This window comes from Pseudophryne corroboree, chromosome 10 (assembly GCF_028390025.1).
Source record: "Pseudophryne corroboree isolate aPseCor3 chromosome 10, aPseCor3.hap2, whole genome shotgun sequence".
Classification (NCBI taxonomy): domain Eukaryota; kingdom Metazoa; phylum Chordata; class Amphibia; order Anura; family Myobatrachidae; genus Pseudophryne; species Pseudophryne corroboree.
Genome location: NC_086453.1, coordinates 375,152,953 through 375,169,747, shown reverse-complemented (window position 1 = coordinate 375,169,747; position 16,795 = coordinate 375,152,953). Strand labels below are relative to the sequence as shown.

General features: G+C 46.5%; 1 protein-coding gene across 1 annotated transcript in view; it reads right to left on the bottom strand.

The window, feature by feature from the left end:
* LOC134966775 (uncharacterized) overlaps positions 1 to 16,795 on the bottom strand; it is a 76,927-nt gene that overhangs the window by 14,618 nt on the left and 45,514 nt on the right. Inside the window, exons 3-5 of the mRNA XM_063943783.1 lie at positions 6,453 to 6,579; positions 2,253 to 2,404; positions 135 to 297 (exon numbers count right to left, since the gene is read on the bottom strand). Coding sequence (XP_063799853.1) covers positions 135 to 297; positions 2,253 to 2,383 — 294 coding nt within the window. The 5' untranslated portion in view covers positions 2,384 to 2,404; positions 6,453 to 6,579. The remainder of the gene's footprint in view (positions 1 to 134; positions 298 to 2,252; positions 2,405 to 6,452; positions 6,580 to 16,795) is intronic.

The following is a 16,795-nucleotide window of genomic DNA, read 5'->3' as shown; positions in this document are numbered from 1 at the left end:
AGGTGGCGGGAGGCTGATCAGTCAACGTTTACAACCAACATGTGAATTATAGAATCTATATTTAAGAAGTTTCCGGTCCATGCAAGCACTATACAGATAATGGAGATGGACAACGGTGGCTTTCGCCTCTGTACCTGGAGAAGGAAGAGATGCTGCTGGACGACATTATGCTGGACACATGTTGAGCTGTGGAGGCCCTCCTGAAGCTCCAGTGCTTCTGACAACCAAATCTTCAATGGTTTTCCCTGCTCCACAAAATCCCTGAATTGCCTCTGGACCATGGTCAACATGTATCGCCTGGAGACCAGACACCGTGGGACATTTAACAGAGTCATCATTAACATCATTGTCAGGGACAGTTTCAATGGATGCAATGTGAAATGTGAATGCAAAATACTGTAGCCAGTGCCTCCACCAAGGGCCCAGTAGGACTCCACGTGTATCAGCTACAGTGACCCATATACTACACCAGACGTTCCCAAACTGTGTGCCGTGGCTCCCTGGGGTGCCTCGGGACACTTGCAGGGGTGCCCTGGGTTGGTGGTCCAGGACCAATTCAAATTATTCATGGTCAATATAATAGGCAAAACCAGTGCTGGTGGCTGCCAGTCATAAAATATGTGGCCAAACAGAAGCAAATCTTGGCCCTCACCACACAACTGACCCTAAGGATGACATATAAACGCGATCTACTTAATGTAATATTTCTTTCTAAATTTCTCAAGAAATGTTTGGCCTAGGGGTGCCGTGAGAAAAATTCTGATATTTTAGGGCGCCGTGATTCAAAAAAGTTTGAAAACCACTGTACTACACCCTAAGGTCCTGACGCTGTTACAGCAATACTGCGGACTCACGGTGCTAAATGCACAGCAGAGGGTTTCGTTTTCCGAGCATTTCCTTTCAGCATAATCTCACCATCCCATCATACCTGCAATGCGACATTGCTAGGCCAGTTGGAAAGCTAAGAGGAGCTATTGTGGGGGTTACACATGTACGATTGGTGGGGGAAATGAGTGATTGTCAGTGACACATTCGCTAAATGATGACATGAATACCCAAATCCCAAAAGTAATAAAGGAGGAATCATAAATATAAATAAACATCCTCCGTAATTACTTGCAGCCTGTAAATGTGTGGCCATCACAAACAGGTCGCACTACAGCGTGTCATGTAACTTTATGGCGGTGCAAATAGTCAGTGCATGAAGCACTACTACCTGTCTCCAGGGGCAGGATTTGCAAGGTGGCCTGTATATGTGGTAAACATATATTATAGAAACTGTACATAGCACACTTACACTGACATTCAGAACACTCCAATTTAGGGATCTGAAACCCAAACCTCCTATTCCATATTCATACACTTAACTTGTGGGCTATTAATAATAGTGTCATCCGTGTGCACCTTGTCAATAATAACTTTTAATTTAATGCCACTGTATTTAAAATACACATTGCTCAGCATGCCACACAGGGGACTTAAACACCCAGCCTCATACACCACAGTCAGACATTTACGCAGCGGGCAGCCACACACTATATGCAGCTTCACTATACATTGCAGCAACAAATTACATAGATCTGCTTTACTGCAATAGTTTAAACTGACAATCACATCTAACTTCATACAGTTAGAACTACACGGCTCCCCATGCAGGAGCTACATGTGTTAAGTGTCTGCCTGTGGTATATGAGGTTTAGAGTTTGAATCCCCATTACATAAGTAGAACATCAGAGGGAAAAAACTTGCGATGGCGAGAAAACATTGGCTCCACACCAATGCAGGTTTGCCATCATAAAGACAGATTGGTCCCTGTCTCAGGAAAATAAATTGTTCCATCAAGGGGGTTTCTGGGTACCCGGCCGGGCGCGCCACTAGTCTCTACTAAAGTGACTTTTCTACGTAAGGAATAGCCAGTAGTCAATATGCACAGTATGTTAGCATAAACACAATGGTTTTATGTGATTTTATAGATCTGCAGATTTTAGTTGTGCATCTATGCATTTTTATTAAGGTGTTATACTTATGATGTACAGCGATTCACAAGGTCAATTTATTATCATTTCTGCATAAGTGCAAATACCTGATCTTATTATTTATATATCATCTTTTTTTTCTGTTTCGGTTATATTGGGAAACCAGATGTTGTTGTTCTTTGTATCATCAGATCAGTGCATTCACTAAACATAAAATCAGCACAGTGCCCCTGCAAAGTACACAGAATGCCAGACAGCAGGGAAACGACGACTCACCGTAGCTCCATATAAGCTTTCATATGCTCAAACCTCTCCTGGACATCTTGAATCCTCTCAGACTTATTCATGGTAAAAGGAAGGTTGCAGACATTGCCAGTCTTCAAAGAGTCGATAACTATCTGAATCATCTTCAGCACTTTACAGGCACTCTGCAAATAAAACAGAACACAGGAAAATGTACCCATGGGGCAGACAGATACAGGGGGTAAATGTAGCCATAGGGAAGACAGATACAGGTAGCAAATGCACCCATGGGGCAGACATTAACAGGGGGTAAATGTACCCATGTAGATGACAGTAACAGGGTAAACGTACACATAAGACAGACAGTTACTAGTGGTAAATGTACCCATGGGGCAGATAAAGGTTGTGGAAAGTTACAGTTGACCCATATGATAATCCAAACTCAGATGATGTAGAGAGAGCCATGAGAACAATTGCCTTAAGTGCTGAACAACACATATATTTTATCATAAATGGGAAATTGTCAGCAAAAGACACACAGACAGCACCGCAGGCAGAGTATGAGGATGTGGGTCTGATGAAAAGAATTAATCTGAGGCTTGCATTGTATAATACCAAGTTGAGTAAATACACAAGTACGAGTGACTACATTGATAAAATGATGTCCATATCCCAGCAGTTAAGGTTTATAGGAGTCCAAGTTGATGACGAGGAAATCAACATGGCAGTACTACAGTACCTAACACCTGAGTTTGACTTTCTGGTAGTGGCATCAGAATCAAGCACAGCCAAAATAACTACAGAAATTGTCAGGACAAACTGCTACAGTTTCAAGAATGTGTGCCAGTTGAGTTAAATGCTGAGAATATTGCAATACGCACTAAAAGTTATACAGTACAATATAGGTCACAAAATAGGTCCCAAAGCATCTGAATGTAAATACCATGCAAAGTAAGAAGTGCAACAGCAAAGGTGAGTCAGCTTGGATTGTCACAGATAGTTGCAGAAAAGATTGTTGGTATATTGACTCAGGTGTTACTAGGCATTTCAGCTGCAATGAAGAGTGGTTCACTACAGTAGCCACGTGTGATCCTATAACAGTTAAAGGAATTGGAAATGAAGTACATACAGTTACAAATGATTGGACAGTCAGTATCCATTTAAGAATAGGGACTGAAAACAAAGTCACGGGAATCCAAGATGTGCTTTATGTATCAGATATAGGAACAGGTCTCATAGCCATTAGTGTCATAGAGCAAAGAGGTCGCAGAGTCCAGTTAGCAAAAGGAAAGTGTGGTGTGAGGACAAAAGAAGGGCATTAATGGCAACAGGGTCCTGGTGTCGTCAATTATATGTCACAACAGTGTTGTGTAATGATGACGTCTGACTCACAGTCCATGGAGCTCTGGCACAGAAGATTAGGTCACCTTAGATATGAAAGTGTCATCGGGATCCTGACCTGTTTTGGATTCTGGCATCGGTGTTCTAACGGGTGTCAGCATTCCGGCGTTGCTATTTCGGCTGCCGGGATCCCGACAGCCGTTATCTTGAACGTATAGCTTTGGGTATACTGCACATGTAAATATCCCCAAAGAAAGAAGACGTAAGCTGGATTTAAAGTCTATGAAGTCTATGTATCATGCTTGGATATTGTCAAGAGAGCAAAGGATACAAACTCTGGAATCCAAGTACCAGAAAGCTTGTCAAGTGAAGGGATGTTATATTCCACGAAATAACACTTAAAGAAGAGCTGGAGATGCAGAACATGTATGTGACACTGAATATGCCAGCAGGCTACCAGCATGCACATCCAACCACAGTCAAGAACTTCTACAAGATCAAATAGTGTAAAACCACCAAGTACATATTATGAGGAATTCACAAATATCACGTTCTGTGAACCTCAAGATATCCAACAGGCAAGGTAAAGAATGACTGGTGTGAGTTAAAAGACAAAATACCCAGAGACTTAGGGGGTATATTACTAAAGTACAGGCTTTCAGATGTGGAGATGTTGCCCATAGCAACCAATCAGGTTCTGGCTACTATCTTCTAGAAGGTGCTAGATAAATGATCAGCAGAATCGGACTGGTTGCTGTATATAGTGGAAGGAGCAGGGTCCCCAGCAGCACAGAGTATATCAGGAGATGAGTGATGTGTGAGTGAGGACAGGGCTGCATGTGACAGGGGCAGTGACATGATGTGAGGAGGGGAATGAAGGCAGCAGGAAGCCACAGACTGAGAGTTATATAGTGGGAGGAGCAGGGTCCCCAGCAGCACAGAGTATATCAGGAGAGGATTGATGTGTCAGTGAGGACAGGGCCGCATGTGACAGGGGCAGTGACATGATGTGAGGAGGGGAATGGAGGCAGCAGGAAGTCACAGACTGAGAGTTATATAGTGGGAGGAGCAGGGTCCCCAGCAGCACAGAGTATATCAGGAGATGAGTGGTGTGTCAGTGAGGACAGGGCTGAATGTGACAGGGGCAGTGACATGATGTGAGGAGGGGAATGGAGGCAGCAGGAAGCCACAGACTGGGAGTTATATAGTGGGAGGAGCAGGGTCCCCAGCAGCGCAGAGTATATCAGGAGATGAGTGATGTGTCAGTGAGGACAGGGTGCATGTGACAGGGGCAGTGACATGATGTGAGGAGGGGAATGGAGGCAGCAGGAAGCCACAGACTGAGAGTTATATAGTGGGAGGAGCAGGGTCCCCAGCAGCACAGAGTATATCAGGAGATGAGTGATGTGTCAGTGAGGACAGGGCTGCATGTGACAGGGGCAGTGACATGATGTGAGGAGGGGAATGGAGGCAGCAGGAAGTCACAGACTGAGAGTTATATAGTGGAAGAAACAGGGTCACCAGCAGTACAGAGTATATCAGATGAGTGATGTGTCAGTGAGGACAGGGCTGCATGTGACAGGGGCAGTGACATGATGTGAGGAGGGGAATGGAGGCAGCAGGAAGCCACAGATTGAGAGTTATATAGTGGGAGGAGCAGGGACCCCAGCAGCACAGAATAGTGAGGCATATTGATGCTGGAAGATTATGATATTTAAGGCATCCCTATATGAAACAAAGTACATAAAACCAACCTGTTTCATATAATATGGTAGTCCATGATTAGAGCCTTCTGGCAGCAACTAGTGCATTTTCTGTTTGACAAAATAGGAATTCTAGTTGCTCAGGACCACGGGATTCAACTAGTTAATATATCTGGACCCCGCAGAGCCTTCAAACACTTTAAAATCCATGCATGGGACTCTTTTTCTTTTATGAAAACTAATTGCTATGTGCAAAATGACTGGAAGCAGAGCTTGCTCTCCTACAAGTGTGTATTTCAGGAAAGGCAGGTATCACAGGGTATCCTGGAAGCTGGTGCCCCCAATTTGTGGAAATAATGGTCTTTAGTTTGGGTTCAGCCTCAGCAGATGTAATTATAACCCTCAGTCCTGTTTCCCCACTTCCTGTTATATAATTGCTCACCATAAAATGTAAGCTACAATGAAGAGGCATATAGCGGCCAGCAGCTAAACATGTCTTTGCATACGCATGTAACCAATTTCTCTGAAATTCTATTACCAGATAGGGGGGGGGGAGGCCCGCCCACGCCGCGGTGGCTGAGTGACATCACAATGCGCTGCCAGGGAGCTACTCTTCAGGTACAAAAGCATCGCTGCTGTGCGATGCTTTTGTACTTGTGTGGGGGGTAGGGCCTGACATGCGGGGCGGACTAGCCCTGTGCTGGGCGTCCCCCCGCATTTCTGAGTATCTGATCGTAGATGTGCTAAATTTAGCACATCTACGATCAGGTCTGAATTAGGGCCAGAGAACTAAGGGGTTTATTCAGGTTTGTTAGCAAACCAAGAAAGTTAGCAAATGAGCAAAACCATGTTGCACTACAAGAAGGGCAGATGTAACATGTGCAGAGAGAGTTAGATTTGGGTGGGTTATATTGTTTCTGTGCAGGGTAAATACTGGCTGCTTTGTTTCTACACTGCAATTTAGATTTCAGTTTGAACACACCACACCCAAATCTAACTCTCTGCACATGTTACATCTGCCCCACCTGCAGTGCAATGTGGTTTTGCCCAACTGCTAAATTCTTGGTTTGCTAACAATCCTGAATACGGCCCTAAGGTAGTACTGGTAAATGGGCTTTACGCAACAAAGCAAAGGTCTTTTCTCCCTTTTATGAATAGACCCAGAAGCTCACAACATACCAATAATTACCTCTAATTTGCAGATCTTTTCCTCCACTGATTCTGATCCCGTCCTCAGACATTCTTCTTCATACAACCAGATTTGAAACAGATCAACAAATTTCTCAGCTCTCGCAGTACCGTCAGCAGCAGAGGGCCTGTATATAAACCAAAGGGAACTTAGATATTGTTGCTGGACTTAAATCTTTCTACCTCATTAAGGGGGTAATTCAGAGTTGATCGCAGCAGCAATTTTGTTAGCAGTTGGGCAAAACCATGTGCACTGCAGGTGGGGCAGATATAACATGTGCAGAGAGAGTTAGATTTGGGTGGGTTATTTTGTTTCTGTGCAGGGTAAATACTGGCTGCTTTATTTTTACACTGCAATTTAGATTTCAGTTTGAACACACCCCACCCAAATCTAATCTCTCTGCCTAATGTTACATCTGCCCCACCTGCAGTGCACATGGTTTTGCCCAACTGCTAACAAAATTGCTGCTGCAATCAACTCAGAATTATGCCCTAAATGTCACTATTAATGATTATGAAACCACCTTTATTAGAGAAAAAGAGAGCAGTACAAAACATTCCTGTAGCTCGACCTTCCTTTCAAGAAATTTATGTTAAGTCTAAATGTTTGCTATTTTATCTACTCTCCCATTACACAGAAACATAGAATTTGACGGCAGATTAGAACCACTTGGCCCATCCAGGGCCGGTTCTAGCCCTTGTGGTGCCCCGGGCAAAAATAGGGGCGTGGCTTCATAAAGGGGCGTGGTCAAGGTGCCCCCTATAGTACTGCCCCCGTTTGTGCCCCCAGTAGTATTGCCCCCGTTTGTGCCCCCAGTTGTATTGCCCCCGTTTGTGTGGCTTTTAAAAATAAAAAAAAAATAAGATTTTGAACCTACCGGTAAATCTTTTTCTCGTAGTCCGTAGAGGATGCTGGGACTCCGTAAGGACCTTGGGGATAGACGGGCTCCGCAGGAGACATGGGCACTTTAAGAAAGACTTTGGATCTGGGTGTGCACTGGCTCCTCCCTCTATGCCCCTCCTCCAGACCTCAATTAGAGAAACTGTGCCCAGAGAAGACGGACAGTACGAGGAAAGGATTTTTGTTAATCTAAGGGCAAGATTCATTCCAGCCACACCAATCACACCGTATAACTTGTGACATACTATCTAGTTAACAGTATGAAAAACAACATACAGTATCATCGGTCCAAAACCAATGAAACTATAACATAACCCTTATGTAAGCAATAACTATATACAAGTCTTGCAGAAGTAGTCCGCACTTAGGACGGGCGCCCAGCATCCTCTACGGACTACGAGAAAAATATTAAAATCTTATTTTCTCTAACGTCCTAGTGGATGCTGGGGACTCCGTAAGGACCATGGGGATTATACCAAAGCTCCCAAACGGGCGGGAGAGTGCGGATGACTCTGCAGCACCGATTGAGCAAACAGGAGGTCCTCCTCAGCCAGGGTATCAAACTTATAGAACTTTGCAAAGGTGTTTGACCCCGACCAAGTAGCAGCTCGGCACAGCTGTAGTGCCGAGACCCATCGGGCAGCCGCCCAAGACGAGCCCACCCTCCTAGTGGAATGGGCCTTAACCGATTTTGGTAACGGCAATCCTGCCGTAGAATATGCCCGCTGAATCGTGTTACAGATCCAGCGAGCAATAGTCTGCTTTGAAGCAGGGCCGCCAACCTTGTTGGCTGCATACAGGACAAACAGTGCTTCTGTTTTTCTGATCCTAGTCGTTCTGGCCACGTTAATTTTCAAAGCCCTGACCACATCAAGGGACTCGGAATCCTCCAAGTCACGTGTAGCCACAGGCACGACAATAGGTTGGTTCATATGAAAGGATGAGACCACCTTAGGTAGGAATTGAGGACGGGTCCGCAATTCCGCTCTATCCATATGGAAAACCAGATAGGGGCTTTTATGTGACAAAGCCGCTAATTCCGAAACTCGCCTAGCCGAAGCCAAGGCTAACAACATGACCACCTTCCAAGTGAGATATTTCAACTCCACTGTTTTAAGTGGTTCAAACCAATGTGACTTAAGGAAACTTAACACCACGTTAAGGTCCCAAGGCGCCACCGGAGGTACAAAAGGAGGCTGAATATGCAGTACTCCCTTCACAAAAGTCTGTACTTCAGGTAGAGAGGCCAATTCCTTTTGAAAGAAAATGGATAAGGCCGAAATCTGAACTTTAATGGAGCCTAATTTTAGGCCCAAATTCACTCGTTTGTAGGAAGTGAAGAAAACGGCCTAGATGGAATTCTTCCGTAAGAGCATTCCTGGCCTCACACCAAGAAACATATTTTCGCCATATTCGGTGATAATGTTTAGATGTCACGTCCTTCCTAGCCTTTATTAGCGTAGGAATGACCTCATCCGGAATACCTTTTTCCGCTAGGATCCGGCGTTCAACCGCCATGCCGTCAAACGCAGCCGCGGTAGGTCCTGTCTTAGAGGAAGAGGCCACGGATCTTCTGTGAGCATTTCCTGCAGATCCGGATACCAGGTCCTTCATGGCCAATCCGGAACAATGAGTATTGTTCTCACTCCTCATTTTCTTATTATTCTCAACACCTTGGGTATAAGAGGAAGAGGAGGAAATACATAGACCGACTGGAACACCCACGGTGTCACTAGGGCGTCCACACCTACCGCCTGAGGGTCTCGACCTGGAGCAATACCTTTGTAGCTTTTTGTTGAGACAGGACGCCATCATGTCTATTTGGGGCAGTCCCCACCGACTTGCAATCTGTGCGAAGACTTCCTGATGAAGTCCCCACTCTCCCGGATGCAGGTCGTGTCTGCTGAGGAAGTCTGCTTCCCAGTTGTCCACTCCCGGAATGAAGACTGCTGACAGTGCGCTTACATGATTTTCCGCCCAGCGAAGAATTCTGGCGGCTTCAGCCATCGCCACTCTGCTCCTTGTGCCGCCTTGGCGGTTTACATGAGCTACTGCGGTGACGTTGTCTGACTGGATCAGAACTGGTCGGTCGCGAAGTAAGGTCTCCGCTTGACGTAGGGCGTTGTATATGGCCCTTAGTTCCAGGATGTTGACGTGAAGACAAGTCTCTTGACTTGACCAAAGGCCTTGGAAACTTCTTCCCTGTGTGACTGCTCCCCAACCTCGGAGGCTCGCGTCCGTGGTCACCAGGATCCAATCCTGAATGCCGAACCTGCGGCCCTCTAGAAGGTGAGCACTCTGCAGCCACCACAGGAGAGATACCCTGGCCCTGGGGGACAGGGTGATCCGCTGATGCATTTGCAGATGTGACCCGGACCATTTGTCCAATAGGTCCCATTGGAAAGTCCTTGCATGGAACCTGCCGAAGGGAATGGCTTCGTATGTCGCCACCATTTTTCCCGGGACTTGAGTGCAATGATGTACTGACACTTGTTTTGGCTTCAACAGGTTCTTGACTAGAGTCATGAGTTCCTGCGCTTTTTCTATCGGAAGAAAAACCCTTTTCTGGTCTGTGTCCAGAATCATGCCCAAGAAGGGCAGACGAGTCGTAGGATTCAGCTGCGACTTTGGAATATTGACAATCCAGCCGTGTCGCTGTAACACATTCAGTGAAAGTGATACGCTGCTCAGCAACTTCTCCCGTGATCTCGCTTTTATGAGAAGATCGTCCAAGTATGGGATAATTGTGACACCCTGCTTGCGCAGGAGCACCATCATTTCCATCATTACCTTGGTGAAAATTCTCAGGGCCGCGGAAAGAACAAACGGCAACGTCTGAAATTGGTAATGACAATCCTGTACCGCAAATCTCAGGTACGCCTGATGAGGAGGATATATGGGAACATGCAGGTATGCATCCTTTATGTCCAGAGATACCATAAAATCCCCCCCTTCCAGGCTGGCGATGACCGCTCTGAGCGATTCCATCTTGAACTTGAACAGTTTTAAATAAAGGTTCAGGGATTTGAAAATTCAAAATGGGTCTGACCGAACCGTCCGGTTTCGGGACCACAAACAGAGTTGAGTAGTACCCCTTCCCTCTTTGAAGCAGGGGAACCTCGACCACCACTTGTTGAAGACACAATTTGTGAATCGCATGTAACACTATCTCCCTTTCCAGGGGAGAAGTCGGTAGCGCCGATTTGAAAAACCGGCGAGGAGGCACCTCTTCGAATTCCAGCTTGTATCCCTGGGAAACAATTTCTATTGCCCAGGGATCCACCTGTGAGTGAACCCAGATGTGGCTGAAAAGTCGAAGACGTGCCCCCACTGGAGCGGACTCCATCAGGGGAGCCCCAGCGTCATGCGGTAGATTTTGCAGAGGCCGGGGAGGACTTCTGTTCCTGGGAACTAGCTGTGTTGTGCAGCTTTTTCCCTCTGGCCTTACCTCTGGCAAGAAAGGACGATCCACGTACTCTTTTGCTTTTATTTGAACGAAAGGACTGCATTTGATAATGAGGCGCTTTCTTAGAATGTGAGGGAATATAAGGCAAAAAATTTGATTTACCTGCCGTAGCCGTGGAGACGAGGTCCGAGAGGCCCTCTCCAAACAATTCCTCACCCTTGTAAGGCAAATACTCCATATGCCTCTTTTGAGTCGGCATCACCTGTCCACTGTCGGGTCCATAAGACTCGCCTAGCAGAAATAGACATAGCGTTTATTCTGGAACCCAGTAAACTAATGTCTCTTTGAGCATCCCTCATATATAAGACAGCATCTTTTATATGCCCTAGGGTCATTAAAATGGTATCCTTGTCAAGGGTCTCAATATCCGCTGATAAGGAATCTGTCCATGCTGCTACAGCACTACAAACCCAGGCTGACGCAATTGCCGGTCTGAGTAACGTACCAGACTGTGTGTAAATGGACTTCAAAGTAACCTCCTGCTTGCGGTCAGCAGGATCCTTGAGGGTAGCCGTATCTTGGGATGGGAGCGCTATCTTTTTTGATAAGCATGTCAAAGCCTTGTCTACCCTAGGGGAGGATTCCCACCGTATTCTGTCCTTTGGCGGGAAAGGATACGCTATAAGAATCCTTTTGGGAATCTGCAGTTTTTTGTCTGGAGTTTCCCACGCTTTTTCGCATAATTCGTTCATCTCATGTGAGGAGGGAAAGGTGACCTCAGGTTTCTTTCCCTTATACATGTGTACCCTCGTGTCAGGGACAGGGGGTTCCTTTGTGATATGCAAAACATCTTTTATTGCAATAATCATATATTGAATACATTTAGCCACTTTTGGCTGTAATTTTGCATCATCGTAGTCGACACTGGAGTCTGAATCCGTGTCGGTATCTGTGTCAACTATTTGGGATAGTGGGCGCTTCTGAGACCCCGAAGGTCCCGGCGACATTGGGACAGACATGGGTTGACTCCCTGACTGTACCCTAGCTTCAGTCAGCCTTGTCTAATCTTTTGTGCAATAAATTAACATTAGCACTTAAAACATTCCACATATCCATCCAGTCAGGTGTCGGCGCTGCCGACGGAGACCTTACATTCATACACTCCCCCTCCTCCTTAGGTGAGCCTTCAACCTCAGACATGTCGACACACGCGTACCGACACACCACACACACACAGGGCAGCTCTTTTCTGAAGACAGGTTCCCCACCAGGCCCTTTGGAGAGACAGAGAGAGAGTATGCCAGCACACACCCCAGCGCTATATGACCCAGGAAAAAACACAGAATGTTTACCCAGTAGCGCTTTTCAAGTATGTATATGCGCCAATTATGTGCCCCCCCTCTACTTTAAAACCCTTCACCGTGGTATTAAGCAGGGGAAAGTCCGGGGAGCTTCCTCTCAGCGGTGCTGTGGAGAAAAATGGCGCTGGTGAGTGCTGAGGGAGAATCCCCACCCCCTCGGCGGCGGGATTCTGTCCCGCTCAAAATTCTTAAAAACATGGTGGGGGCTCTTTATATACATGTACAGTGCCCAGCTGTACATTTATATATGTACATTTGCCACAGGAGAGGTTTATATTGCTGCCCAGGGCACCCCCCATGCGCCCTGCACCCTTACAGTGACCGATGTGTGTGAGGTGAATGGGAGCAATGGCGCACAGCTTCACTGCTGTGCGTTACCTCTATGAAGATCAAGCTGTCTTCTGCCGCCTCTGAAGTCTTTTCCTCTCATACTCACCCAGCTTCTATCTTCCGGCTCTGCGAGGAGGACGGCGGCGCGGCTCTGGGACGGACGGCGAGGGTGAGACCTGCGTACCGATCCCTCTGGAGCTTTTGGTGTCCAGTAGCCTAAGAAACAGAGCCCTGAAACTCAGAGAAGTGGGTCTGTTTCTCTCTCCTCAGTCCCTCGATGCAGGGAGTCTGTTGCCAGCAGGCTCCCTGAAAATAAAAAACCTAACTAAAATACTTTGACAGGAAACTCAGGAGAGCTCCCTGAAAGCAACCAGTCTCCACTGGGCACAGTATCAAACTGAGGTCTGGAGGAGGGGCATAGAGGGAGGAGCCAGTGCACACCCAGATCTAAAGTCTTTCTTAAAGTGCCCATGTCTCCTGCGGAGCCCGTCTATCCCCAAGGTCCTTACGGAGTCCCAGCATCCTCTAGGACGTTAGAGAAAAATTAATACTTACCATCCCCGTTCCTGATTCCCGACCGCTGCTGCCCTCCGTCTCTGGCCGCCGGCGCCGCTCCTCTGATCTATGGGAGAGACGTCATGACGTCTCTCCCATAGAACCGCATAGACACTAGAGGTCAATCATGACCCCTAGTGTCTAAGTGCCGCTCCCAAAATGCTGTGCGGTGCGTGATTACTTCATCACGCACCGCACAGCAGTACCGGCACGGGTGGAGGGGGGGCGCCACCAGTAGCGGATCTTGCCACGGCGGTGGCGCCCTGGGCAAAAGTACCGTGTGCCCATAGCAAGATCCGCTACTGGGCCCATCTAGTCTGCCTATGTACACGCACTCACTTACACTAGGGTTAATTTTTTTTTTTGGTCAGGAGCCAATTACCTTACCAGTATATTTTTGGATTGTGGGAGGAAACCGGAATACCCGGAGGAAACCCACTCAAGCACGGGGAGAATATACAAACTCCACAAAGTCATAGTCGTGATGGGAATTGAACTCATGAACTCAGTGCTGTGAGGCAGTAATGCTAACCATTACACCGTCCTGAGCTATTTGGCTTGTTGTCACTAGGTCATGGGTGTGTCCTGGTCATTGTTATCTGACCTGTACTGTATTTATAGTAAATTTATTTTATGTTAATGTTTTTGAAACATCCTCAACAGAACAATCTGTGCTCAGTAGGGAAAGTATTGTCAGGATTCCCTGGTGACAATCCGATTCACCGATCGGCAGACTTCGCCAATCATTGATTAGTCGTGTGATCGGCAGAATCCAACATGCTATTAACATTCTGTCCCATTTGCAACGATGTCACTATGCACTTTTATTATGTTCATGATCTGCTCTTTGATTTCTTTTTGTACGTTTTCTTATGCAAAACTCAATAAAAATGACTCAACTTTAAAAAAAAATCCCTGACTTGCCAGTTCTGATTATTTGTGGTTTAGAATTGGCGAATAGAGAATGTCCATCATGTTGGATTTTGCAGATAGATGTGCTATCAGGAAAATGTTTCCTTCGAGGATTTCCTGAGTGGGTTGTTCTAAAGGGGATGCCGATAGTGACAGGACAGTCAGACTGCCGATAGTGACAACCCGATGGTTAGAATCCCAATGGTAATTACTGGTTCTAGGATTAGGGTTGCACTAGGGGTAGGGTTAGGGGTAGGCTGCCGTAGGGGACAGTTAGGGTTAAAGTACTTACCAGGATCCCGACCGCCGGGATTTCCGATACCATCCCTTCTAAAGGGTAGAAGGTTTGAATAGTGCACACCGCTGCAGTAGGGATGGCCATCACAAGGGGACAATCGAATTGTAACCCTGTTGCCACTTGCTTTGTGACGGAATGTAGCAATCCCTCTTCTGCAGTGCGTCGCCTCTCCACACAACTAGGCAGGTTCACCCAACGCGAGAGTCAGGGGCGACACATGTCAGGGGCCTGTGCGCTCACCGGTTACGTGCAGTGAGGTAAATGACTGGGGACGGACTAGCTAGAGTTACACACAATATATGAGCCCAAGGGTCCATGTGGGCATTATACACCAGTGCAGCAGTATATACATGTAGGGCGTTATACACAGGTGCAGCAGTATATACATGTGGGCATTATACAGAGGTGCAGCAGTATATACATGTGGGCATTATACACAGGTGCAGCAGTATATACATGTGGGCAGTATACACCAGTGCAGCAGTATATACATGTGGGCATTATACACAGGTGCAGCAGTATATACATGTGGGCATTATACACCAGTGCATCAGTATATACACATGTGGGCAGTATACACAGGTGCAGCAGTATGTATACATGTGGGCAGTATACACAGGTGCAGCAGTATATACATGTGGGCAGTATACACAGGTGCAGCAGTATATATTGAGAAGTTCGATAGACTTCTTGGAAAGAAGCCACTAACCCCTATTGCACACTGTAACTGAAGCCGCTGCGGCCGCTGTAATAAATCCTTTACCTTCGTACTCTGTCCCCAGTTAGCGTACACAGTCCCGTACTGTGCACGCACTTTGTGTACACACGCCGGAATAGCCGTGCAGCTTACACTCAGTGCATACACACAGACCGACACGCTGAGAGCACGAGGCAGCTCTAGGTGTGGCAATTACACTATACAAACGCTCAACAGAAACTGAATGCGACACCAGTATTTGATTGTAAGTTGTGGTCCAAAGCAGCAACAAGTAATAATATATTTGAAAAAGGGGATTACAATAAGTTACAATATAAATGGTACAACACAATACAATTCAATCACAGAGAGAAAGTCACACCCAATGATACGTACGCTTTGTCGCTTGCGCCACCCGGATCCGGTCCCCAGTCGTCTGGCGAGACGACCTATGAGTCTTTAAAAAGCAAAGAGAGAGCGTGACCGGCCCAGGTGCAAGGTTTATATACCCTTGCCCAAAATACAATACAATGGGGTTGTATGCTCTCCACTGATTGGTTGGAGGGATGGTCGTTTACAGTACAGTAGAGGTCATTGGTCGGTTTGAAGAGATGGGCGATGCCTTGATCCAGGGGTGTGTACAGCTGGTCAGCTCTGGATTCCCACCGCATACCAAGTACATAATAAAACACAAATATACCTTTAATCTGCCTTTGCGAATAATTATTCGCAACGACATGCGATCTTCTCCAAACCAACAACGGATTATTACTCATAATTATCCGAACACGTAGATACCATGCATGATGCTCTGATCAGTTACTGTCCCCTCGCATACTGTAAAGGTGTATAATTCCCTTGTTGTGCCTTGTAAATAAGTAAAAGTTGCATGAGGGGAAAGGGGAGACTATGGGGTATATTTACTAAGGTCCCGATTTTGACCGAGATGCCGTTTTTTCATCAAAGTGTCATCTCGGTAATTTACGAAGCAAAAATCACGGCAGTGATGAGGGCATTCGTAACATTTTGGAAGTCCTAGGAAAAAATCACGAATCAATACACCATCGGTCAAATACGCCTGCAATTTGCTAGAAATCGTGAATTTACTAAAAAGTGCAAAACAAACACTGCCGACAATAGCCAAACACTGCCGTGATAAAATACAAATCGTGAAAAAGTGCTAAAAAAAAAACAGACCTGCTTTTTTATCCCGTGTTTGTATAGGCATGCACGGATCCATGAGATCCTTGCATGTTTTTCAGTGGGAAGGGGGGGGAAATGTTATAAATTTTCAGAAAAATAATTGCGTGGGGTCCCCCCTCCTAAGGCAAACCAGCCTCGGGCTCTTTGAGCCGATCCTGGTTGCAGAAATATGGGGAAAAAAATGGACAGGGGTTCCCCCATATTTAAGCAACCAGCATCGGGCTCTGCGCCTTGCGGCCGTGGCATCAAATATCCAACTAGTCACCCCTGGCCGGGGTACCCTGGGGGAGTGGGGACCCCTTCAATCAAGGGGTCCCCCCCCCAGCCACCCAAGGGCCAGGGGTGTAGCCCGAGGCTGTCCCCCCCCATCCAATGGGCTGCGGATGGGGGGCTGATAGCCTTTGAGAAAAGTGATTGATATTGTTTTTAGTAGCAGTACTACAAGGCCATCCACACCTCCATATACACATACTTACCTTATGTTCCCACGCAGGTCGGTCCTCTTCTCCAGTAGAATCCATGGTGTACCTGTTGAAAAAATTATACTCACATAATCCAGTGTTTTCGGCTCCTCGGTAAATCCTTTTGTAATCCACGTACTTGTAAAAATAAAAAAAAGGATACCCGACCACGAACTGAAAGGGGACCCATGTTTTCACATGGGCCCCCTTTCCCCGAATG